The sequence below is a fragment of the Cervus canadensis genome, chromosome 32, assembly GCF_019320065.1.
Source record: "Cervus canadensis isolate Bull #8, Minnesota chromosome 32, ASM1932006v1, whole genome shotgun sequence".
In the NCBI taxonomy this organism is placed as follows: domain Eukaryota; kingdom Metazoa; phylum Chordata; class Mammalia; order Artiodactyla; family Cervidae; genus Cervus; species Cervus canadensis.
Window position 1 is genome coordinate 14,260,183 of NC_057417.1, and position 27,514 is coordinate 14,287,696.

The 27,514-nt window shown below is 38.2% G+C and overlaps 1 protein-coding gene across 3 annotated transcripts in view; it reads left to right on the forward strand.

Moving 5' to 3' along the window:
- The window catches only part of ACSM3 (acyl-CoA synthetase medium chain family member 3), an 82,287-nt gene that overhangs the window by 14,755 nt on the left and 40,018 nt on the right, over positions 1 to 27,514 (forward strand). For 2 of the 3 annotated variants that reach the window (XM_043456007.1, XM_043456010.1), the window contains exons 1-3: positions 15,846 to 16,003; positions 25,278 to 25,547; positions 26,344 to 26,554. In XM_043456007.1, coding sequence (XP_043311942.1) covers positions 25,347 to 25,547; positions 26,344 to 26,554 — 412 coding nt within the window. In that variant the 5' untranslated portion in view covers positions 15,846 to 16,003; positions 25,278 to 25,346. Of the gene's footprint in view, positions 1 to 15,845; positions 16,004 to 25,277; positions 25,548 to 26,343; positions 26,555 to 27,514 lie in introns of those variants that run through there. The other variant, XM_043456008.1, reaches the window with a different exon arrangement.

Below are 27,514 nucleotides of genomic sequence, written 5' to 3' on the forward strand. Positions count from 1 at the left end.
GAAAGTGAAGTTGCTCAGTCGTGTCCCACTCTTTGCAACCCCATGGACTGTAGCCCACCAAGCTCCTCCATCCATGGAATTTCCTAGGCAAGAGTACTGGAGTGGGTTGCCATTTTCTTCTCCAGGGGATCTTCCCGACTGAGGGATGAAACCCAGGTCTCCCACATTGCAGGCGGATTCTCTACCCTGTGAGCCACCATGAATGTGACAGAATGGCAAACCACTTCAGTATTCTTGCCTTAAGAACCCCATGAACAGTATGAAAAGGCAAAAAGGTATGACACTGAAAGATGAACTCCCCAGGTTGGCAGATGCCCAATATGCTACTGGAGAAGAGTGGAGCAATAGCTCCAGAAAGAATGAAGAGACAGAGCTAAAGCAAAATCAGCACTTAGTTGTGAATGTGACAGGTGATGGAAGTAAAGTCCAATGCTATAAAGAGCAATACTGCATAGGAACCTCGAATGTTAGGTCCATGAATCAAGGCAAATTGGAAGTGGTCAAACAGGAAATGGTAAGAGTGAACATTGACATTTTAGGAATCAGCAAACTAAAATGGACTGGAATGGGTGAATTTAACTCAGATGACCATTATATCTACTACTGTGGGCAAGAATCTCTTAGAAGAAATGGAGTAGCCATCATAGTCAACAAAAGAGTCCAAAATGCAGTACTTGGATGCAATCTCAAAAACATCAGAATGATCTCTGTTCGTTTCCAAGGCAAACCATTCAATATCACAGTAATCCAAATCTATGCCCTGACCAGTAATGCTAAAGAAACTGAAATTGAACGGTTCTATGAAGACAATACATTAGAATATGTAATGAACCCATGCACCTTTTCCAAAGAAATACTTGAGAAAGAAGTAGCAATAAAGTTATAAATGACAGTCACCAATCAGATAAAATAATTTAGATGAAGTTTGCTTCTCTCAAAGAGATGGGGACTGGGCAAGTGGTCAGGAAGGAAATACAATGTACTTTTAACTTTGTATGAAAAATAATGTTCAGTTTCAAGCTGCTGAACATAGTTCTGTTGTCGCCACATAAATCCTCTACTTCAAATTACTATCCAAATGCTTTATTAAAACTCTACTTCTGGTCTTTGTTTTGAAACCTGTTGCTTTTATTGCCACTTCCTGACCGCTGTCTTCTGAAGCTTCTACTTCTTTCCCACTGTCCCCTGACACCTGACATCTCAGTTGCCCTCATGCTGTCCCCTGAAGCCTTGACTGCCTTTCCGCTGTCCCTGGAAGTTGCGATATCCTTCTGTGGTCCTTACAGCTCTGGTTGCAAAGTCATCTTAGGAAGAATGTGATTTGTTCTATCTGTCAAAAACCCAATTTTTAATCCCTCTTTTGTAGACTGATGGGTTTTACATTGCTGTACCTAACTCAGGATTCAAATTTGGAAGTAAAAACTGAGGCCTCTCTGTGTCCTTGTATGTATCTCTGTCTTTAGATAACATTGTCATGGTTGATTTGTAAAAAGGCTCTATTTAATTGGCTTAAATAAAAGTAAGAGCTTACAAAGCAACAATTCTAAATATAAGAGAAATAAAGCTAAATAAATTTCAGGTTCACATGAACTGGGAAATATTTCATACTAAATTAGTACCTGGTATTTATGTTTAAGTTAATTGACGTAATAGACAGGTCTTGCATCATCAACATTAAGTATAATATTAAGTATAATGCTTAATATTTATACTGGAGGAGGGCATGGTGGCAACCCATTCAGTATTCTTGCCTGGAGAATCCCATGGACAGAGGAGCCTGGAGGGCTCATGGGGTCACAAAGAGTTGGACATCACTAAGCAGCTAAGCACAGCACATAATGCTTTTATTGTGCCTAGGTTTATTGTAAGCTAAGTAAGTTCTTACTATATCTTTTCCAAGCCTGTCAGCAAGGAAAGTAACCCAATGTGAAGGAACTATTGAGGAAAGAAAGTGCAAATGAGAAAAGAGTTTTGAGTGAACATTTAGAAACATGTTTTAGATCTCTCTAGATATTCTACAACTTGAAAGCTAAAATTTTAAAATAAGTTAAGTGATGAAAAGTTTATGCAAAATGGACCCCAAAAGGGTTTTGTACATGATCAGTCAGGAATGACTAAGTTTAAAAGAAGTTTAATTAAATAAATGAACATTTAAAGTAAGCTGGTGTAAAATGTAGATGTGGCTTTTCTGTTAAAACAGACGTATTTTCTGAAGATGCCAAACTGCCTTTGATAACAGATTTTAAGTTTGTTTACCTTCTAAGTAACCTGTATTTGCCTTTGAAATCTTTTATTGTCATTTTGGCTAAGTTTCACAGTGACCTATGATCCCATTGTATTTAAAAAAAATTTTTTTTTGGTATTCCTTTGACAAAGTCTCCCAAATTGAATTATAGTATGTTCCTTTGACCTCCACCTAACTTCAGGGTGTTTCAAAGGGCCCCTGAACTATCCTAAAGGGAGATATTATATTAATTAGTTTCACTTGGTATGTTAAACTATAAGGGAGTTGTCAAATGAGTAATAAATTTTAATTTATATTATATGATAAATGGTACAGGTATTCTAGAGATTATATAGGGTTCTAAGAATCTGATAGACAGAGTGCCTGATGAACTATGGATGGAGGTTTGTGACATTATACAGGAGACAGGAATCAAGACCATCCCCAAGGAAAAGAAATGCAAAAAAACAAAATGGCTGTCTTAGGAGGCCTTACAAATAGCTATGAAAAGAAGGGAAGTGAAAAGCAAATGAGAAAAGGAAAGATATACCCATTTGAATGCAGAGTTCCAAAGAATAGCAAGGAGAGATAAGAAAGCCTTCCTCAGCGATCAATGCAAAGAAATAGAGGAAAACAACAGAATGGGAAAGACTAGAGATCTCTTCAAGAAAATTAGAGATACCAAGGGAATATTTTATGCAAAGATGGGCACAATAAAGGACAGAAATGGTAAGGACCTAACAAAGCAGAAGATATTAAGAAGAGGTGGCAAGAATGCACAGAAGAACTGTACAAAAAAGATCTTCATGACCCAGATAATCACAATGGTATGATCACTCACCTAGAGCCAGACATTCTGGAATGTGAAGTCAAGTGGGCCTTAGGAAGCATCACTACAAACAAAGCTAGTGGAGGTGAGGGAATGCCAGTTGAACTGTTTCAAATCCTGATAGATGATGCTATAAAAGTGCTGCACTCAATATGCCAGCAAATTTGGAAAACTCAGCAGTGGCCACAGGACTGGAAAAGTCAGTTTTCATTACAATCCCAAAGAAAGGCAATGCCAAAGAATGCTCAAACTACCACACAATTGCACTCATCTCACACGCTAGTAAAGTAATGCTTAAAATTCTCCAAGCCAGGCTTCAGCAATACGTGAACCGTGAACTTCCAGATGTTCAAGCTGGTTTTAGAAAAGGCAGAGGAACCAGAGATCAAATTGCCAACATCTGCTGGATCATCAAAAAAGCAAGAGAGTTCCAGAAAAACATCTATTTCTGTTTTATTGACTATGCCAAAGCCTTTGACTGTGTGGATCACAATAAACTGTGGGAAACTCTGAAAGAGATTGGCATACCAGACCACCTGACTTGCCTCTTGAGAAACCTGTATGCAGGTCAAAAAGCAACAGTTAGAACTGGACGTGGAACAACAGACTGGTTCCAACTAGGAAAAGGAGTACATCAAGGCTGTATATTGTTATCCTGCTTATTTAACTTATATGCAGAGTATATCATGAGAAACGCTGGGCTGGAGGAAGTACAAGCTGGAATCAAGATTGCCGGGAGAAATATCAATAACCTCAGATACTCAGATGACACCACCCTTATGTCAGAAAGTGAAGAACTAAAGAGCCTCTTGATGAAAGTGAAACAAGAGAGTGAAAAAGTTGGCTTAAAACTCAACATTCAGAAAACTAAGATCATGGCATTCAGTCCTATCACTTCATGGCAAATAGATGGGGAAACAGTGGAAACAGGGGCTGACTTTATTTTTCTGGGCTCCAAAATCACTGCAGATGGTGACTGCAGCCATGAAATTAAAAGACGCTTACTCCTTGGAAGGAAAGTTATGACCAACCTAGATACCATATTAAAAAGCAGAGACATTACTTTGCCAACAAAGGTCTGTCTAGTCAAAGCTATGGTTTTTTCAGTGGTCATGTATGGATGTGAGAGTTAGACTATAAAGAAATCTGAGCACCGAAGAATTGATGCTTTTGAACGGTGGTGTTGGAGAAGACTCTTGAGAGTCCTTGGACTGCAAGGAGATCCAATGTTGCAATGAGATCAGTCATGGGTGTTCATTGGAGGGACTGATGTTGAAGCTGAAGCTCCGATACTTTGGTCACCTGATGCAAAGAGCTGACTCATTTGAAAAGACCCCGATGCTGGGAAAGATTGAGGACAGAAGGAGAAGGGGACGACAGAGAATGAGATGGTTGGATGGCATCACCGACTCGATGGACATGGGTTTGGGTGGACTCCAGGAGTTGGTGATGGACAGGGAGGCCTGGTGTGCTGCAATTCATGGGGTTGCAAAGAGTCGGACACGACTGAGCGACTGAACTGAACTGAACTGAACTGAAGAATCTGATATTTCCTTGTAGAATATTATCAATCATAATTCTATAGTTTCACTCTGATGCATTTGCAAAAAGGCCTCCTCTTCAAAATTTATAAAAATGAATTTTGGATAAATACAAGTTTCTGACTGAAATGAAGTGAGTGAAATTTTCTCAGTCATTTCCGACTGTTTGCGAGCCCATGAACTGTATTATACAGTCCATGGAATTCTCTAGGCCAGAATGCTGGAGTGGGTAGCCTTTCCCTTCTCCAGGGGATCTTCCCAACCCAGGGATCTAACACAGGTCTCCCAGACTGCAGGTGGATTCTTTACCAGCTGAGCCACAAGGGAAGCCCAAGAATACTGAAGTTGGTAGCCTATCCCTTCTCCAGTGGATCTTCCTGACCCAAGAATTGAACTGGGGTCTCCTGCATTGCAGGCAGATTCTTTACCAACTGAGGTATCGGGGAAGCCCAAGTTTCTGACTATTAGACCATGATGCTGAACTGAGTAAGAAATTGAAGAATTCTAATGGGAAACCTGGTGACTTCAAAAAGCTGTTAACCAAACGGATTGGTTAGACAGGATTGAGTAACCTGGTAAATATGGTTGTAATGTTAATTGTTTCTATCTAAAAGCATTACTGGTTTAAATCTGTGTTTTCAAAGTGTGATGAAAACATCCTTAAATTAATTATGACTTACAGTAAATTGGTAAATTATACCTTTTGTGAGCAAAACTGAGACATTCGTCTTTTTTCTCTCTACCTGGTTGATTGTGCCAGTAACATACCCTTGTCCCAAAGATTAAGCCATGCATATCTAAGTACACATGGTTGGTACAGTGAAACTGTGAATAGCTTATTAAATCCAGTTATGGCCCCTTGGTCTCTCAATTATTGCAACTGGATTACAACTAATGATACTAATCATTGTTTAAATTTGTTCTTTGTTTTCAAATCATGCTTTGTTGTCTCCCTGCCACACTTTGTCATCATCAATGTTACCCTTGACATTGCAATGTTAATGCAATACTTAAATCCTGCTTAATTTATAAGATCATTATCTCTTACAGTAACCAATGTATAATCAGGCTCCAACAAAACTTCTGTTTTGAGAAAATCACATTTATAACATAAAATAATTGCAACAGTGTGACTCTAGATATGGGAAGAAGCAAACAAGGGAAAACATCTTCTGGATTATAACTAGAATCCAGAGAATCTTTCATTACTGATAGGGCCTGGTCCAAAAGTTAACACCTAGAGTGGCATATCAAGAATTTTTGCATGATCTAGGCTGAGCCTCCCAGTGCAGTGGGACAAAATTTGATCATGAAATGTCTCCCAAACACTGGCCAAATTCCTGACCAAGATGGGAGGATCTAAGAAAAATGGAATATTTTCTGGCATCAGTGGTTACAGTCCTCCAATGTGAGCTTGTGAGCCCCAAGGAAGGGGAATCAGACTGCAGTTGCTTCCTATGGCAAACTCTGAAGAAACTCAGAATACAGGATTACAGGTCCCAGATAGCTGAGGTACATGCCAATGAAATAAATTTAATGGGAAAGCCCTGACTCTTGCATCTCCTTACACATAGAAAAGCACTAAATTTCTTAAGTTGAAATGCTGCCTCCTGGATTCGAAATTCAGTATTTCTAAGTCTACAGGTAAAGTAGACATTTTCCAAAGAGGAACGAAGAAATCTCAAATTTGGAACACTGACACCGATGGCAGACACTCCCAGAAAGATCCTTCTGATGCAACAGTTAGAAGGGTCACTGCCCCTCTTCCCACAATATTGTGGAGTGGAAATTGACAGGGGGGAATTGTAACAGGAAAGAGTCTATTTTGACTCTTCTGTGCTAGATCTGTTTCTCTAACTTTAACCCTTGTTTTTTGCCTCTTTTGTTATTATAATAATACATAATGGCCTGCCTCAGAGTCACTGATAGCTGTGACATCCTTGTTTATGGATATTCTATTTCACACAATGCACAAGACAGACTCTACAGCAAAGAATTAATTCTCTGATGCCAAACACAGGTGCTGAGTCTGAGAAACCTTGATCAAATGTATAAGTGGACTCAGTACTCACCAATAGTCCTTTTCAAACAGCTTCTCCATAATGTATTCTTCAAAGTTTTTCTTCTTAACTGAATTCAAAATTTAAGGGTATTTTTTTTTTTTTTTCCATCATGAGGACTTGTAATGACTGCATTCCCTTGCTTAGTTGACAGTACCTTTCCACTGACTTTACATGGAGACAACTTGGCTGGGTGTAAATTTCTTGTGTTAAATTTTATATCCCTTGGAAAACCATAGACCTAGTTCCACTGTCATGTGGCGCTAAATATTACTATGGAGAAGCTCAAGGTCAACCAAGTTCATTTGTTCTGGTATGTGCCTGTTATATAATAATTTAAAACAATGTATTGGCTTGTCTCTGATTCCTAAGTCCTTGGAAACTTGTGGAATTTCCTGAATAACAGAAATGCCTTTATTATTGATTAATCCCTTAAGTTACACCTGAGTTTATGATACCAAGACTCAGGATGAAAAAAAAAAAAAAGACTCAGGATGAAGGGTTTGCTCACCAGAGAAATCACTAATGTGATTTTGTTACTGCATCCAAGCTTGCTCTTCTCTCCACAAGACATGCCAAGAATATGAGAGAAGTGTTGAGGCAAGGAATATTACTTTATTTGGAAAGCCAGCTAACTGAGAAGATGGCAAACTAATGTCTCAAAATACCATCTTTTGGGGGTCTGGATGTCAGGTTCTTCTATAGATCAGAGATGGACACAGGTGAGGAAACAAAGTAAAAAGCCCATTTAATTTTGCAAGTATCTTCTAGAATGACAAGCTTCAGGCAGAGGGATGTATTAATTTCTTCCTTTCCACCATCTAGAAGTGGACAAGGTTCTGAACAAAGGCACTTTGAGTTTAACAGTCAGGCAGAGAATCAGGATTCTCTGAGGGAGGCCATTATGCAAGATTATATTAACAATAGCAATGAAAGCAAGTCAAAGAAAACTTCCAATATGGAATCAGAATTGATTCTTCCTTGCAACACAAAAGCAAAAACAATGCCCAGTTGTGGATGTGACTGGTGATGGAAGTAAAGTTGAATGCTTAAAGAACAATATTGCATTCCTAACCTGGAATGTTAGGTCCATGAATGAAGGTAAATTGGAAGTGGTCAAACAGGAGATGTCAAGAATGAACATCAACATTTAGGAATTAATGAACTAAAATGGATCAGAATGGGTTAATTTAATTCAGATGACCATATATTTACTACTGTGGCAAGAATCCTTTAGAAGAAATGGAGTAGCCCTCAGGGTCAACAAGAGTCTGAAATGCTGTACATGGGTGCAATCTCAAAAACAACAGAATGATCTCTGTTCATTTCTCAGGCAAACCATTCAATATCACAGTAATTCAAGTCTATGCCCCACCACTAATGCCAAAGAAATTGAAGCTGAATGGTTCTATGAAGATGTACAAGAACTTCTAGAACTAACACCAAAACATAGATGTCTTTTTCATCATTGGGGACTGGAATGCAAAAGTAGGAAGTCAAGAGATACCTAGCCTAACAGGCAGGTTCAGCCTTGGAGTACAAAATGAAGCAGGGTAAAGGGTAACAGAATTTTGCTAAGAGAATGCACTGGTCATAGCAAACACCCTCTTCCAACAACACAAGAGATGACTCTACTCATGGACATCACCAGATAGTCAATAGTGAAATCAGATTGATCATATTCAGTATCAGCTATGTTGCTAATATTGAAGCTGGCAGGTGCCATTTTGAAATTCTCTAACCCTGCTAGCACCTGTAACTGCATTCAGCCAAGAGCTCTGCACACATCTGTGCCTCAGCTGGGCCTCATACTGCCGAGTGATAACTCTGCCCACCAGCACCTGGCAGCAGCCATGTCCTGGCCCTGCAGCTAGGGGCCATCCTCACCCACCAGCATGCCACAGCAGCAGTGGCAACTCTACACAAAGGAAGGTGAACATAGCCTACATAAAAGATACTTCTTGAGCACCTCTCTCTGTGGCCAGGTGGGACAACACTTCTGAACCCCATAGGACATCTCCTATATAAGTCACTCCTTCAAGATTCAGAGAGGTAGATGGATTTATCTACTACATAGAAACAAACATGGAGAATTAGGGAAAATGAGGGGATGAGGGAAGATATTCCAATTGAAAGAACAAGATGAAACCTCAGAAAAAGAACCAAGTGAAACAGGAACAAGTAATCTACCCAATAAAGAGTTTAAGGTAATGGTTCTAAACATGTACATTGAACTTGGAAGATGAGTGGACAAACACAGTGAGAGCTTAAAAAACAGACAGAAAATATCTAAAAATATCAAACAGAAGCTACTATGAACTGAAAAATATTCTAGAGGTGTTGAACAACAGACTGGATAAGATAGAAGAATGAATTAGTGAGCTGGAAGACAAAGTGATGAACTCAGACAAGAGAGAAAAATAAGAGAATTTTAAAAAGTAAAAATAAATTAAGGAACCTTTGTGACAACATCAAAGATATTAATATTCACAATACAGGAGTGACAGGATGGGAGAGAGAAAAAGAGGTCTAGAAAAAATTATTTGAAGAAATAGTGGCTAAACATCTATAATCTGGGGAAAGAAACAGATATCTGGACCCAGGAAGCTCTGGAGTTACAAATAAGATGAATCTCAAGGGGAAAAAAGTTGAATGTAAAGATAAACACATCAAGACACACTATAATTAAAATGTTAAAAGTTAAGAATAAAGAAGAAATCCTAAAATCAGCAAGAGAAAAACAACTAGTTATGTGCAAGGGAAACCCTATAAGGGTATCAGCAGATTTTTCAGCAGAAAGTTTATAGGCCAGAAGGGAGTGGCACGACTTATTCAAAGTGCTAAAAGGAAAAAACTTCCAACCAAGAATTCTCTACCCAAGAAGTTTATCATTAAAAAGAATAGAAGGATAGATTAAGAATTTCCTAGGTAAACCAAAACTAAAGGATTTAATCACCATTAAACTGACACTACAATAAATAGAAAACACATGAAAATAAAGATCTCACTATAAAATGTAAATGTATAATAAAGGTAGTGAATCAGTTACCTATAAAGCAAGCAAAAAGACAGAGATAAAAGTAGTAAAATAAACCAGTTCAGTTCAGTCACTCAGTCGTGTCCGACTCTTTGCGACCCCATGAACCGCAGCATGCCAGGCCTCCCTATCCATCACCAACTCCTGGAGTCCACCCAAACCCATATCCATCTAGTCGGTGATGCCATCCAACCATCTCATCCTCTGTCGTCCCCTTTTCCTCCTGCCTTCAATCTTTCCCAGCATCAGAGTCTTTTCAAATGAGTCAGCTCTTTGCATCAGGTGGCCAAAGTATTGGAGCTTCAGCTTCAACATCAGTCCTTCCAATGAACACCCAGGACTGATCTCCTTCAGGATGGACTGGTTGGATCTCCTTGCAGTCCAAGGGACTCTCAAGAGTCTTCTCCAACACCACCGTTCAAAAGCATCAATTCTTCAGTACTCCTAGCTTTCTTTATAGTCCAATTCTCACATCCATACATGACCACTGGAAAAACCATAGCTTTGACTAGATGGACCTTTGTTGGCAAAGTAATGTCTCTGCTTTGTAATATGCTGTCTAGGTTGGTCATAACTTTCCTTCCAAGAGTAAGTGTCTTTTAATTTCATGGCTGCAATCACCATCTGCAGTGATTTTGGAGCCCCCAAAAATAAAGTCAGCTACTGTCTCCCCATCTATTTCCCATGAGATGATGGGACCAGATGCCATGATCTTAGTTTTCTGAATATTGAGTTTTAAGCCTACTTTTTCACTATCCTCTTTCACTTTCATCAAGAGGCTCTTTAGTTCTTCACTTTCTGCCATAAGGGTGGTATCATCTGCATATCTGAGGTTACTGATATTTCTCCAGACAATCTTGATTTCAGCTTGTTCTTCCTCCAGTCCAGCATTTCTCATGATGTACTCTGCATAAAATGAACCAAAATTAAAACAATTAGTTAAGTAATACATCAAATAAAAAGATATGAAATGTATCATCAAAAGAATAAAATGTTGGGGTGGGGAGTGAAAACATAAAGCTTTGGAATGTGCTATAATTTAAGTTGCTATAAAACAGACTGCTTTTCAATAGAATGTTGTGTGTGAATCTTATGGTAACTACAAAGAGTTAACTTACAGTAAATACACAAAAGAATCTAAATATAACACTGAAGAAAACCACCAAAACATAAGGGTAGAGAGAAAGAGAAAAGGGAAAAGAGAGGAAACACAAAAAGAACCAGAAAGCAATCAACACAATGGCAATAAGCAGACATCTATTCATAATTACTTTAAATGTAAATGGACTAAATTCACAAATCAAAAGACACAAAGTAGCTGAATGAATAAAAAAAACAAAATACATTGATGTGTTGCCTAAAAGGGACTTATTTCAGAAGTAAGGACACACAGAGACTGAAAGTGAAGAGAGAAAAAGATATTCCATGTAATTGGAAATGAAAAGCTGGAGTACCTATACTCATATCACACAAAATAGACTTTCAAACAAAAATTTTCAAAAAAAGACAAAGAAGAGCATTACATATGATGAAGTGACCAATTCAGCAAGAAGATATAATTTTCATATGCATCCAGCATAGAAACATCAAGATACATAAAACAAATATTAACATCATACATCAGGAAAAAGACAAGGATGCCCTTTTTTCATAATTTTTATTCAACATAGTATTTGAAGTCATAGCCCTGACAATAAGGCAAGTAAAAGGAATGAAAGGTATCCAAATCAGAGAGGAAAAGGTAAAACTATCATTATTTGCAGATGACATGATCCTATAGACCTTAAAGACTCCACCAAAAGAAAACAATGAGGACTAACAAACAATGGCTTATTGCCATTGTGTTGATTGCTTTCTGGTTCTTTTTGTGTTTCCTCTCTTCTTTTTTCTCTTTCTCTCTTCCCTTATGTTTTGGTGGTTTTCTTTAGTGTTATATTTAGATTCTTTTGTGTTTTTACTATAAGTTTATTCTTTGTAGGTACCATAAGATTCACACACAACATTCTATTAAAAAGCAGTAAAACCAAAGAATACAAAACCAATATATAAAAATCAGTGGCATCTATACACTAGTAACAAACTATCAGAAAGATAATTAAAAAAATAATCCCACTTACATTTGCATGAAATAGAATAAAATACCTAGTAATAAATATAATCAAGGAGGTAAAAAACCTGTACACTGAAAACTATAATACATTGTTGAAAGAAATAGAAGATAGAAAGAAATGCAAAGATATACAAAGCTCATGAGATGTAAGAATAATATTGCTAAAATGTTCATATTATTTAAAACAACCTACAGATTCAATGTAATCTCTACCGATATGCCAATGGTATATATTTTTCACATAACTAGAATATATAATTCTAAATTTTACATGGAGCCAGGAAAGATTAATAACCAAAAAATCTTGAGAAAGAAGAAAAAAGTTCAAGGTATCACATTTTCTGATCAAACTATACCACAAAATTATAGTAATAAAAACAGTATGGTACTGACACAGTAACAGACATATAGATCAATGGAACAGAAGTGACAGCCCAGAAATATACCTACACATATATAGACAATTAATTTGCAACAAAGGAGAGAAGAACATATTATGGAGAAAGGACAGTCTCTTCAATAAGTAGTGCTGGGAAAACTGGACAGCCACATGCAAAAGAATGAAATTAGACTATTACATTTGGGCCCCAAAGTCACTGCAGATGGTGACTGCAGCCATGAAATTAAAAGACGCTTGCTTCTTGGAAGAAAAGCTATGACCAACTTAGCATATTAAAAAGCAGAGACATTACCTTGCCAACAAAGGTCTGTCTAGTCAAAGCTATGGTTTTTCCAGTAGTCATGTATGGACATGAGAGTTGACTATAAAGAAAGCTCAGCACTGAAGAAGTGATGCTTTTGAGCTGTGGTGTTGGAGAAGATTCTTGAGTGTCCCTTGGACTGCAAGGAGATCAAAGCAGTCAATCCTAAAGGAAATCAACCATGAATATCCATTGGAAGGACTGATGATGAAGCTGAAGCTCCAATACTTTGGCCACCTGATGCAAAGAACTGACTCACTGGAAAAGATCCTGATGCTGGGAAAGATTGAAGGCAGGAGGAGAAGGGGACAACAGAGGATGAGATGGTTGGATGGCATCATCGACTTGATGGACATGAGTCTGAGCAAGCTCCCAGAGTTGGTGAAGGACAGGAAAGCCTGGCATACTGCAGTCCATGGGGTTGCAAAGAGTTGGACATGATTGAGCACTGAACTGAGCTGGTACATCATACACAAAAGTTAAAAGGTGATGAAAAGCTTGTAATACCTGTGATAACCAAAATAATAAAATTTCTAGACAAAAAAAAAAAAAACAATATCCTCACCCACATGGGTCTTAATGATATTTTTGTGGCTCTAACTCCAAATTAAGGGAAACAAAAGCAAAAATAAACAAATGGACTACATCAAACTAAAAAGCGTCTGCACAGTGAAAGAACCCATTATCAAGATGAAAAGGCAACAGACTAAAATGGGAGAGGATATTTGTAAATCATATATCTGACAAGTGCTAATATACAAAATATATAAAGAATTCTTATAACCCAGTGAAAACAACAACAAAAACAACTAGGTGAAAAATGGGTACAGAGTCTGAATAGACATTTTCCCAAAGAAGACACAGAGAAGAGGGAAAGATGTTCAATATTGCTGATTATCAGGAAAATTCAAATCAAAACCATAATAAGATCTTCACACCTATGACTATCATCAAAAAGATAAGGAGTAACAAATGTTAGAGAGGATGTGGAGGAAAGGGAACCAACCCTCTTACACACTTTATGGGTACAGTCTTATGGAAAACAGTATGGAGATTTTTCAAAAAAATATGAATAGAACTACCATATGATTCAGCTATTTTACTTCTGGGTGTTTATCTGAAGAACAAAAAACCCCACTAATTTGAAAAGATATATGCATCCCTATGTTCATTGCAGAATTATTTATAACAGAAAAGATGTGGAAACAACTTAAGTGCTTATTGACAGATAAATGGAAAAAGAAGGTAACAGATAATGGATAAACATATATATGTTCATATATGTGTGTGTGTTTAAATAGAATACCACGCAATCATAGAAAGGAATGTAATCCTGCTATTTGTGACAACATGGATTGACTTTGAGGCATTATGCTAAGTAACGTAAGGCAGACAGAATGAAAAATACCATATGATTTTTATTCATGCATGCGTCGCTTCCGTGGTGGCTCAGATGGTAAAGAATCTGCCTGCAATGCAGAAGACATGGGTTCAATCCCTGGGTCAGGAATATACAACAAATAAAATAAGTGAAAAACTCACAGAGAATAAAACAGTGGTTACCAGAGGGTAAGGGGGTTTAGGGTAAGGGGGTTTAGGGTAGGTGAAATGCAAAATTCAACTGTATGCTGTATGGATGGTAACTAGGCTTGTAGTAGTGATCATTCTGTAGTGTATATAGATGCTGAACTATAATGCTGTATACCTGAAATGCATATAATTAAAAAAATAGCAGGGCCCCAGAGATCTGTGGTATTATCATTAAGAAAAAAAAGTAACATTTGTGTCATCAGAATTTCAGAAGTTGAGAAAACTAGGGCAGGTCTTTATTCAAAGAATGGTTAAAAAGTTCTAAACTTTGGCAAGAAAAATAAACTATAGAATTTGGCAATATATGAAAATAATTATACAAAAGGACCAAGTGAGTTTTATTCCAAGGAAGCAAGGCTGTTTAATATTTGAAAATCAATCAACATAATCTACCTTATTGACAGGGTAAAGAAGAAAAATCACATGATGGTGTTAATTAATGCATAAAAGACATTTGCCAAAATTCAAGCCTTACTGATGATAAAAACTCTCAGGAAAATAGGAATACACAGAATTTCCTACACTTGATAAAAATTTTTTGTAGATGCTCTTTATCAAGTTAAACATAAAGAACTGAATGTTTTCCCATTAGTATCAGGAACAAGGCAGGGATGTCTGCTCTCAACACTCATAGTCAACATAGGGCTGGAAATTCTAGGCAGTCTAATAAGACAAGAAGGGAAGTAAAAGGCATATAGATCTGAAAGGAAGAAGTAAACCTGTCCCTACTTGCAGATGATATAATTATCTATATGGAAAATCCCAAGAAATCAACAATAACAACAACACACTCCTAGAACTAAAAAGGGACAAATAAATTCCTCATTTTGTTTAAGTGAATTTGGTTTGGTTTTTGTCGTGTGTAACCAAGTCATTTATCTTTTCATTTTCCCATCAAATATTTATTGAATGCCTAAAATTTGCCAACTGTTCTAGACGATAGTGATACATCCATGGAAAAAAGAATTGCTTACTTGTAAGGGTGGTAGTAAGAGATGTAAAAAGTTAAAACAGGGTAAAGAGACAAAAATGAGGGATGCTATTTTAGAAAATGTGGTAAGGGAAGACCTCTTTGAGAGGACATCTCATAAAAGAGGGATTTGGTGAAGGCAATAGTCCAGGGAAGAGTGTTCTAGGCAGTGGGAACTGTTTAAGTTCAGAGATCCAAAAGCTGGAACACGTATGTTACAAGAAAAGTAAGGGGGCTGATGTGGCTGCAGCAGTGAGGGAGAAAAGGAGAGGGCAGTGGGTCAGAAAGGACACTGTGCCAGATCATGCAGTTTCTTGTAGTCCATGTAAAGACTTGAATTTTTACCTGGCGTGAACTAGAAAGTGTTGAAGGATATAAACAGAAGAGCAAGCTGACACTATTTATTCTTAGTCCTGACTGGTTCAACAGGTCCAAAGATAAACATAGCAAGTGGTTCACTGAGACCTAGAGCAACCTACACTGTAATTTCTTTCCTTTCTATTCAAAACCCCTTTGTTTTCTTTCACCCTTTTTTCTTTCCTTCTGCTGAGAGAAAATTCCCTCAATCCCTTCATGAAACTAACCCCTCCAGCAACTCCATGGACATTTTCCCTCTAACAAATACATTATTTTCCTATTCCTGCAAAAGCCTGTAGTGTGTGTAAATTATTAACTATAAAAGGGATAAGTAACCTCAGGGGATTGTGTAAACTTACAGTGTAAACTTAGCCCAGAAAGTTTGCTCCTCCCTCCAGAACTGTCTTCACCAATCCAAGCAAGACGCTTCTGAGCATAATTTAACCTCTTCCAACTGTCAGGCTATTCTCTTTTGGTTATTACCACCACCAAAGCAGATGCAAGAGTTCAAGTTTCAGATCCTCCTCTAGGAGTTAAGTCTGCCTCTGCCGTCATCTCCAGCTGTGTCGGAATCTGTCACTTTAGTGAGTACCACCTTATCTGTCTTCTAAGTAAGGTTTGCTGGGCTGGCACATGTACTTTTAAACAAAGATAGCAAACAAGACCAACAAATAAAAAATGGTCTCACTGAAATCTTGGGTAGCTGGGGTGTTTCTATCAGAATTTGTCAGTTGTCGTGTAATACTATCAAGTAAGTGACCAGGAGTATGTACACAAAAAAGGCTATAAACATAGCAGCTAAGTTTTTCATTTTAAGCTTTACATGCTATTTAATTTTTTAAAAAACCATGTTCATTTGTTAATTTCTTAAAATGTTTTTTAAAAAAATTCAATTGAGTCCAAGTAGCAGCTGAGTTTTTCACTGTACTACTTAGCTCCCCGCCCTGCTCAGTGGCAAATAAGACTCCATCTTCTGCATCATCCAGGAAGTATGCAAGCTTCTTCTCGGAAATTTTAGGAAACATGCATGCGAACTCAAGGAAATAACCTGGGGGCGGCCACTTTTCTCCGCTACATGGTCAAGCGTAGATCTAAAAACTCTGTATAGAAGTTTTAAGGCAGCATCTTGTTAGGTTGGGGAAAATAGTGGGATTTTACCTTGCTTTCAGGCTATATATGCCAAGCCACCATTATTGCTTGGATTACTTGATAGGAAAGATAGTTATGGAGATGTGGGGTGGTGAAAACTCTCTTGGCACTGCAGCTTATATGGATGTAGAGGCTACATTGCAGATGAGACCCTGAAAAGTTCATCTGGCCAGAAGTAGTATTGTCTTTATTACCAGAGTTTTCTATGGCTCATTATAAAAATCCAGGCCAACACTGGGAAACTTATCTCAGCTCTATCACCTACAAAGAATACTAAAAGCCTAGAAAATGGACATTATGAAAAGTTAAAATCACTGAAAAGACAGGAAAAGAACTTTGTTGGGGAAAAGGTGGTCTTAGTTTTGATGATAAAGATGTTGGGATTTTCTTTTTGGTAGAACAAAATGATTAGGCCATTTTAAGCTCCAAATGCCTGGCCAATTTTCTTTTCAACATATGTTTGAAGGATTCTGAATGCAGTGCAGAAAATTGTTTGAAATTTTCACCTTAATTGCAAAATAATGAAAACAGTCCAAATGAAGATTGATAGGGGACTGGCTTAAGATATTATATCACAGCTGTTCTGGAATGCCATACAACTATTTAAAAGAAAAAAGCAAAATAAGGAAGATCTGTGCACAGATATGGAAAACACTCCAAAGTTGTATTACCAAAAAAATAATAATAATAATGGACAAAATTGTGTGTATTCTGGACTACATGTGGTGTAAAAGTGGTGGAGAAAAAAGAAACTATAGTCATTTGCTTGGATATATATAAAGAAACTTTGAAAAAATACATAGAATTAATAATAAGGTTTTCTGAGGGAATAAGGATGGGATGATCAAGACCATCCCTAAGAAAAAGAAATGCAAAAATGCAAAATGGTTGTCTTGAGGAGGCCTTACAAATAGCTGAGAAGAGAAAAGAAGCTAAAGGCAAAGGAGAAAAGGAAAGATATACCCATTTGAATGCAGAGTACCAAAGAATAGCGAGGAGAGATAAGAAAGCCTTCCTCAGTGATCAGTGCAAGGAAATAGAGGAAAACAACAGAATGGGAAAGACTAGAGATCTCTTCAAGAAAATTACAGATATCAAAGGAAGATTTCATGCAAAGATGGGCACAATAAAGGACAGGAATAATATAGGCCTAACAGAAGCAGAAGATATTAACAAGAGGTGGCAAGAATACACAGAACTATACAAAAAAGATCTTCATGACCCAGATAATCACAATGGTGTGATCCCTCACCTAGAGCCAGACATCCTGGAATGCAAAGTCAAGTGGGCCTTAGGAAACATCACTATGAACAAAGCTAGTGGAGGTGATGGAATTCCAGTTGAACTATTTCAAATCCTGAAAGATGATGCTGTGAAAGTGCTGCACTCAATATGCCAGCAAATTTGGAAAACTCAGCAGTGGCCACAGGACTGGAAAAGCTAGTTTTCATTCCAATCCCAAAGAAAGGCAATGCCAAAGAATGTTCAAACTACTGCACAATTGCACTCATCTCACACGCTAGCAGAGTAATGCTCAAAATTCTCCAAGCCTGGCTTCAACAATATGTGGATCAAGAACTTCCAGATGTTCAAGCTGGTTTTAGAAAAGGCAGAGGAACCAGAGATCAAATTGCCAACATCCGATGGATCACTGAAAAAGCAAGAGAATTCCAGAAAAACATCTACTTCTGCTTTATTGACTATGCCAAAGCCTTTGACAGTGTGGATAACAACAAACTGGAAAATTCTTCAAGAGATGGGAATACCAGACCATCTGACCTGCCTCCTGAGAAATCTGTATGCAGGTCAAGAAGCAACAGTTAGAACTGGACATGAAACAACAGACTGGATCCAAATAGGGAAAGGAGTACGTCAAGGTTGTCACCCTGTTTATTTAACTTATATGCAGAATATATCATGTGAAATGCTGGGTTGGATGAAGCATAAGCTGGAATTACTGGGAGAAATATCAATAACCTCAGGTATGCAGATGACACCACCCTTATGGCAGTAAGCGAAGAAGAACTAAAGAGCCTCTTGATGAAAGTGAAAGAGTAGAGTGAAAAAGTAGGCTTGAAAGTCAACATTCGGAAAACTAAGATCATGGCATCCAGTCCTGTCACTTCATGGCAAATTGATGGGGAAACAATGGAAGCAGTGAGAGACTTTTTTTTGGGGGGGGCCTCCAAAATCACTGCAGATGGTAACTGCAGCCATGAAATTAAAAGATGCTTCCTCCTTGGAAGGAAAGTTATGATCAACCTAGAGAGCATATTAAAAAGGAGAGACATTACTTGGTCAACAAAGGCCCATCTAGTCAAAGTTATGATTTTTCCAGTGGTCATATATGGATGTGAGTTGGGCTGTGAAGAAAGCTGAGCGCCGAAGAATTGATGCTTTTGAACTGTGGTGTTGGAGAAGACTTTTAAGAGTCCCTTGGACTGCAAGGAGATTCAACCAGTCTATCCTAAAGGAAATCAATCCTGAGTGTTCACTGGAAGGACTGATGCTGAAACTGAAACTCCAATACTTTGGCCACTTGATGGGAACACGGACTTACTCAGTAGAAAGGACCCTGATGCTGGAAAAGATTGATGGCGGGAGGAGAAGGGGACAACAGAGGATGAGATAGTTGGATGGCATCACCAACTCTATGGACATGATTTTGGGTAAGCTCCGGGAATTGGTGATGGACAGGGAGGCCTGGTGTGCTGCAGTCCATGAGTTCGCAAAGAGTTGGACACGACGGAGCGACTGAACTGAACTGAAACTGGGCAGCTATGTGATGGGGTGGAAGGCAGATTTTTCACTGTGTACCTTTTATAAATTTTTAAATCATTTGAAGGATTATTCTCCAAAATTAAAAACAAAGTCATAACAGTAGAAGCAATGTTTGTTGTGCTCAGTCTCTGTCTGTGGCATAACGGACTGTAGCTGCCAGGTCTCTCTATCCATAGGATTTCTCAGGCAAGAATACTGGAACCAGGTTCCCAAAAACTTAGTGTTGACTACTTAACTGTTTCCTTCCCATTGAAGGAAACATTAATTCTGTAAGAAGGAAGAGAGCTGCAAAATGTGCAGGATGTAACCTGCCAGCAAATCGGAGAGAAGGTTTGTTCCTTCCACTCAACCGTCACTGCCAAACAGAATGATGTTTGAAGATTCAGGGGTTCATTTCTGTTCCAAAATGCAGCCTCTTCTAGAGCCTAAGAGAACTGCCAAGGGATCTCTGGTTAATAGTTAACACTTTTCCTCACACAGCTTCAGACAAGGGGAAAATGATGACTAATAATTTACTAAACCTGAACTTTTAGAAAAATCTTATCCTGGGAACACTTCCTCTCAAGTTTCCTGTATATTAATGTTTCATATCACTCCAGTTCTGAGCTATTATCAATATAGGTTAGCACTATCAACAAGAATTTTCTGCAATGATAGAAATGTTTTGTGACTGCACTGACATATGCATGATAGCCACTGGTCACATGTGGCTATTAGGCACTTGAAATGTAGCTGCTGCTGCTGCTAAGTTGCTTTAGTCGTGTCCGACCCTGTGTGACCCCATAGACGGCAGCCACCAGGCTCCCCCATCCCTGGAATTCTCCAGGCAAGAACACCGGAGTGGGTTGCCATTTCCTTCTCCAATGTGTGAAAGTGAAAAGTGAAAGTGAAGTCGCACAGTTGTGTCTGACTCTTCGTGACCCCATGGACTGCAGCCTACCAGGCTCCTCCAGCCATGGGATTTTCCAGGCAAGAGTACTGGAGTGGGTTGCCAGTGCCTTCTCCATGAAATGTAGTTACTGTGGCTAAAGAACTAATTTTCAAATAATATTTAAATTAATCTAAATTAGCCACATGAACAGTGCAAGTCGTCACACAATTCTGGTTAAAGTAGGAGAGGCACTTCTCAGGCCTACTATAATTCTGCTGTGTTGTATGTGTGTGTGTGTGTGTGTGTGTGTGTGTGTATGTGCTCAGTCCTGCCTGACTCTTTGCAACCCATTGGACAGTTTTGAGTTATTGGGAAAAAAAAAAAAAAACAAACCCATGGTGTGCAAAGTCTCTGCCTTCTGAAGAAGTCATTTATTCATTCAACAGATATTTATTTAACACTTACTCTGGCCAAATGCTATTATAATTCCCATGAACATAATAGACAATGCCCATACCCTCATAAACTTTACATTCTAGTGCAAAGATTTGCAAACTATGGCCCATGGGCTAAATCCAGCCCTCCACTTGCTTTTGTACAACTTGTGAACCAAGAATAATTTTTGCATTTTTAACTATTTGGAAAAAGAAAAAATGGAATAACAATTCATGATGAGACATAATTAGTACTTTTAGTAACACAGTTATGACTTCATTTATGTATTTCAGTGGCTGCTATCTCAACTAGAATTGAGTGGAGCAGTTGAAAGAGAGACCAAATGGTCCACAAAGCCTAAAATATTTATTATTTGACCCTGTACAGAAAAAGTTTGCTGACTCCTGAGCTAAAGGATAGTAATATGCTAGACACCATGATAAGCACTTTGTCTCATTTAATCTTTGGGACTACTCTCTGAGGGTGATCCTACTAGTCTCTTCATTGGTAAAATGTGAAACTGGGGTCTGAAAATGGGTATTTCTAATAAGTTTCCAGGTGATGCTGATATTGATTGTTCATGGATCATAACCTCCAAATCAGTGACTCTCTGCCTTGGTTGCACAGCAGAATCCTCTGAGGAAATTTTTAAAAATATGATTCCCAGGCTCTAACCCCAGAGATTCTGATTTAATTAAGACTCAGTCATCCGTACATTTATAAAACTTTCCTCACGATTCAAATATATAACCAGGTTTGACAAGAAAAGGGTGCCCACTCTCACCACTACTATTCAACATAGTGTTGGAAGTTTTGGCCACAGCAATCAGAGCAGAAAAAGAAGTAAAAGGAATCCATATAGGAAAAGAAGAAGTGAAACTCTCTCTGTTTGCAGATGACATGATCCTCTACATAGAAAACCCTAAAGACTCTTCCAGAAAATTACTAGAGCTAATCAATGAATATAGTAAAGTTGCAGGATATAAAATTAACACAGAGAAATCCCTTGCATTCCTATATACTAACAATGAAAAAACAGAAAGAGAACTTAAGGAAACAATACCATTCACCATTGCAACAAAAAGAATAAAATACTTAGGAGTATATCTACCTAAAGAAACAAAAGACCTATACATAGAAAACTATAAAACACTGATGAAAGAACTCAAAGAGGACACAAACAGATGGAGAAACATACCGTGTTCATGGATTAGAAGAATCAATATTGTCAAAATGGCTATTCTACCCAAAGCAATCTATAGATTCAATGCAATCCCTATCAAGCTACCAACGGTATTTTTCACAGAACTAGACCAAAGAATTTCACAATTTGTATGGAAATACAAAAAACCTCGAATAGCCAAAGTAATCTTGAGAAAGAAGAATGGAACTGGAGGAATCAACCTGCCTGACTTCAGACTCTACTACAAAGCCACAGTCATCAAGACAGTATGGTACTGGCACAAAGACAGAAATATAGATCAATGGAACAGAATAGAAAGCCCAGAGATAAATCCACGAACCTATGGACACCTTATCTTTGACAAAGGAGGCAAGGATATACAATGGAAAAAAGACAACCTCTTTAACAAGTGGTGCTGGGAAAACTGGTCAACCACTTGTAAAAGAATGAAACTAGAACACTTTCTAACACCATACACAAAAATAAACTCAAAATGGATTAAAGATCTAAATGTAAGACCAGAAACTATAAAACTCCTAGAGGAGAACATAGGCAAAACACTCTCCGACATAAATCACAGCAAGATCCTCTATGACCCACCTCCCAGAATATTGGAAATAAAAGCAAAACTAAACAAATGGGACCTAATGAAACTTAAAAGCTTTTGCACTACAAAGGAAACTATAAGTAAGGTGAAAAGACAGCCCTCAGATTGGGAGAAAATAATAGCAAATGAAGAAACAGACAAAGGATTAATCTCAAAAATATACAAGCAACTCCTGCAGCTCAATTCCAGAAAAATAAATGACCCAATCAAAAAATGGGCCAAAGAACTAAACAGACATTTCTCCAAAGAAGACATACAGATGGCTAACAAACACATGAAAAGATGCTCAACATCACTCATTATCAGAGAAATGCAAATCAAAACCACAATGAGGTACCATTACACGCCAGTCAGGATGGCTGCTATCCAAAAGTCTACAAGCAATAAATGCTGGAGAGGGTGTGGAGAAAAGGGAACCCTCTTACACTGTTGGTGGGAATGCAAACTAGTACAGCCGCTATGGAAAACAGTGTGGAGATTTCTTAAAAAACTGGAAATAGAACTGCCATATGACCCAGCAATCCCACTTCTGGGCATACACACTGAGGAAACCAGATCTGAAAGAGACACGTGCACCCCAATGTTCATCGCAGCACTGTTTATAATAGCCAGGACATGGAAGCAACCTAGATGCCCATCAGCAGATGAATGGATAAGGAAGCTGTGGTACATATACACCATGGAATATTACTCAGCCATTAAAAAGAATTCATTTGAATCAGTTCTAATGAGATGGATGAAACTGGAGCCCATTATACAGAGTGAAGTAAGCCAGAAAGATAAAGAACATTACAACATACTAACACATATATATGGAATTTAGAAAGATAACGATAACCCTATATGCAAAACAGAAAAAGAGACACAGAAGTACAGAACAGACTTTTGAACTCTGTGGGAGAAGGTGAGGGTGGGATGTTTCGAAAGAACAGCATGTATATTATCTATGGTGAAACAGATCACCAGCCCAGGTGGGATGCATGAGACAAGTGCTCGGGCCTGGTGCACTGGGAAGACCCAGAGGAATCGGGTGGAGAAGGAGGTGGGAGGGGGGATCGGGATGGGGGATATGTGTAACTCTATGGCTGATTCATATCAATGTATGACAAAACCCACTGAAATGTTGTGAAGTAATTAGCCTCCAACTAAAAAAAAAAATACATATATATATATAACCAGGTTTGAGAAACACTACTCGAATGAAATTCCATTGATCTGTAGACCAACAGTCTAGTTCTAATTCTCATATCACATTAATGCAAGTTGCTTCCCTTCTGTGGGATCCTGTTTTCTTTGCAGGTGAAAAATGAGGAGGTTTAAATCAGATGATCTCAAAGGGCTTAATCTCATTGCCTTGTCAGGTCTGCCCACAAATAGATCAAAGGGTCAGATGAAGTACCCAGGTCTCCTTGGCTCCTTGGCTTACAGTAAATCTCAGTGAAATATTTGTTGAATTAATATCTTTATTATCATAATAAGTCATTATACTAAGTAACCATGAGGATGCATTGAGTGCAACAATATGATGCCCAATTGCCAGGTCCATTTAGGGTTAAATGTATGGCTGGCATCCATTATTAATCATTGTTTGGAAATATATCAATACATAAATGCTTCCACACAGCTACTCTGCCTTACATACCATAAAGTTAGAATTGAAGCTAAAAATGATGATTTAATGATTGTGAGAGTAGTGTTTCATTGCAGGAAATTTAGAAGATTACATAAAGTATACAGAAGAAAACTCTTAATCCCTAAAACTGTTTTTAAATAGTCTCAATTATGAGACCTCAGCCAAATAAATGACATTGTGATCAAATGATTTCCCACAGAAGGAGGGAGGGCTGGGTGGCCCAGAGAGGCCCCTCCTACAGAAGGCTAAACTCTATTTTCATATCTCTGGTAAACGCAGCTCCAAGCCTGGAGGTAGTGTGCGCTCCTATCTGGAGCATGGGAATTATAGTCTATAAACTAGAGGACCTTTGACAGTGCTTTCATGAGTAACTGGTACTTTGCTATCTCAGTTTCTTCATCTATGGATTATCCATTGCTAAAAATTCTCAACATTTCCACACTCCTTGTGAAATCCTTAGATGAAAGAGATTAAAAGCTTAATTATTTGCCTTTATTGAGAGTAACTGGGTGACCCAGATCTTTTCTTTTTTAGAAACGTATATGGGAGGCACTAGCCCTTACTCATCAGAAGAATGGGCTAGAATGAGACAGTTCTAGGTTCAAATCCAATCAATGCCTCTGTTACAGACTGAATGTTTGTATCCCAGTTCAAAACAGTTCTTATGTTAAAGCTTTGACCTCCAATGTGATGGTATTTGGGGATAGGGCCTTTGGTAGGTAATTAGGTTTAGATGAGGTCATGACAGTGAGGCCCCTGATGGGATTAGTATCTTCCAAGAAGAGGAAGAGAGAACAGGGTTCTCTCTCTCTCCATCATGTGAGATCACAGGGGGACAGCAACCATCTGCAAGCTAGGCACAGAGACCTCATGGGATAATTGAACCAGCCAGCACCTTGATCTAGGACTCCCTAGCCTCCAGAACTGTGAAAAATAATTATCTGTTGTTTAAACCAGAGAGGACTGAGACAACCTCTTACTCATCATATTCTCCATCTGCAGAGATGATAATAGCATCCACTTCACAGGGTTACTCTGAAGATTTAATGATAAATTGTATGTAAGTGAAGCATTGAGCACAGTATTTGGGACATAGTGAGTTCTCAGAAAATATACCATTATGATAATTAATAATAATAAAACTTAGCTGCTTGGGGATATGGCTGAAACAAATGTATGTCTTTTTGCTTGTCTTTTAGATGGATTGGTGTCTGTAGAAATCCTGGGTGCTAAAATACTTAGCCAGACTGACGTTAGCCCTTGTCACCATGAAGATATTACTTTGTGCCAAATATTTTCAGTGCCTAGCAATTCCTGGCTCTATGAGAGCATTGCATAAAGATTACAGAACAGTGACCCCTCAGAATTTCTCCAACTATGAATCCATGAAACAGGACTTTAAACTAGAGATTCCAGAGTACTTCAACTTTGCCAAAGATGTCCTGGACCAATGGACCAATATGGAAAAGGTATGGAGCAAGGACCAGTCAGACTGCAGTTTCTTAACTGAGAGTGATTTTTTTTTCCCCCAGGGGACATTTGGCAATGTCTGGAGACACTTTTGTTGTTATGAGTTGGGGGAGGGTGTATGCTAATGGATGGAGGCTAAGGGGTGCTGCTAAATACCCTGTAATGCATAGGACATCTGGTTCACCATCAAGAGTTCCATGGTTGAAAAAGTCTGGGTTATAAAAATGTATGATTATAGGTTAATTTTTTTAAAAATAAAAAGGAGTAGGGACTTCCCTGTTGGTCCAGTGGTTGGGAATCCACCTTCCAAAGCAGGGAACATGGATCTCACATGTCGTGGGGCAACTAAGCCTGCTGGCCACAGGCCACAACAAAAGATCCCATGTGCTGCAGTGAATATCCTGTGCACCACAACAAAGACCTGAAGTGGCCCAATAAATAAATAAATATTAAAAATAAATAAATATAAAGGATTAGAATGAAATGTGAACCCAAGAATAAAAAATGGTAGGAAGTGAGGCAAAGAGCATTGAGAGAAATATAAAGGGATGCAAGAATTCTACCTTTGTGGAAAGAAAATAATCAGGCTAAATGAGAAATCACATGTACTGAAAGAAGTGACATGGCTCCCAAAATCTAGAAATAATGACCCCAGAGTTACTCCCAAATACTCCAAGTACGTCCTAACTAAAGACCTGTGAATTTTCTTCAGAGAAAATATTACATTAAGTCAGTTGAAATAGAATTTAGCTGCATAACCACCTTTAAATCTGTGACTGGTTTGTCTTTCCTCAGGCTGGGAAGAGACCTTCCAATCCAGCCTTCTGGTGGATAAACGGAAATGGAGAAGAAGTGAGATGGAGTTTTGAGGAACTAGGATCTTTATCAAGGAAATTTGCAAATATACTTACAGAAGCCTGTGGCCTGCAAAGGGGAGATCGAGTAATTTTGCTTTTGCCCAGGATCCCTGAATGGTGGCTTGCAAATATAGCTTGTCTGCGCACAGGTTAGTAGTTTTGGCGTTGCAATATTTAAAGTATGGTGGGTGAGAGATTTTCCAAAACATCTAAGTAATCATGAGACATTTATTTTGGCCAATTATTTGAAGAACTATACACAACATGGTAATATTCTCAAGAACCTTAGAAATGTGTTGGAAACATGCCATATCTTTTGACCTAACTATGAGTTGGGTTTTTTTTTTAATAATGAAATTCGTTTAAGTTAATACCAATCAACAATCAAACACCTATATACCAACTTCTTCTCTCCTCCTATAGGATCCACAATCATCTGCAACTCAATCAGTCACAAACTCAAGGAACCCATCCTAGTTCTTGCATCAAAACTTTATTCCTCTCATGGTTAATTACCATTCATCTAGTGCCCTAAGCCAGGCATCTGTGACTCCTCCTACCTAATCAGTTCTTACATCTTATAAATTTGACTTCCTATGTGGCTCCAAAGTACCTCCTCTTCTTCTCCAACTTCCCTTTTCTCACTTCATTTTTACCATCTCCTGAGTGGATCTAGAACACACATGTTATCTTTTTATTTTGTTGCTTGATAGTATTTAATAACTGTTTGTTGCCTACCAGATAAAATCTGAGGTGAATTGTGGAAGGTTCTAGCTATCTTCCATTTGTTTTTCTCATTTTCCCACACTCCTACTCTTCAGCCATCTCAAATAGTTTCCTATAAAAAATAAAGTTTTGATGCAAGAACTGTGATTTTTCTTGTCTCCTTGATTTTGTGCACACTATTTCCTATGCTTAGAAAGTCTTTCATTCACACCTAATCCCCTGGACAACTCCTATTAAACTTAAAAGTCTCAGTTCTAATGTCACCTTCTCAGCAACATCACCCTGATCTCCCAGTCTGTGTGCTTTCTTTCTTGGGCTCCCCTAAAGACATAGTATGTGTTTCTAATTTAACCTGTACTGTATTATCTGGGCATACTCTTTGT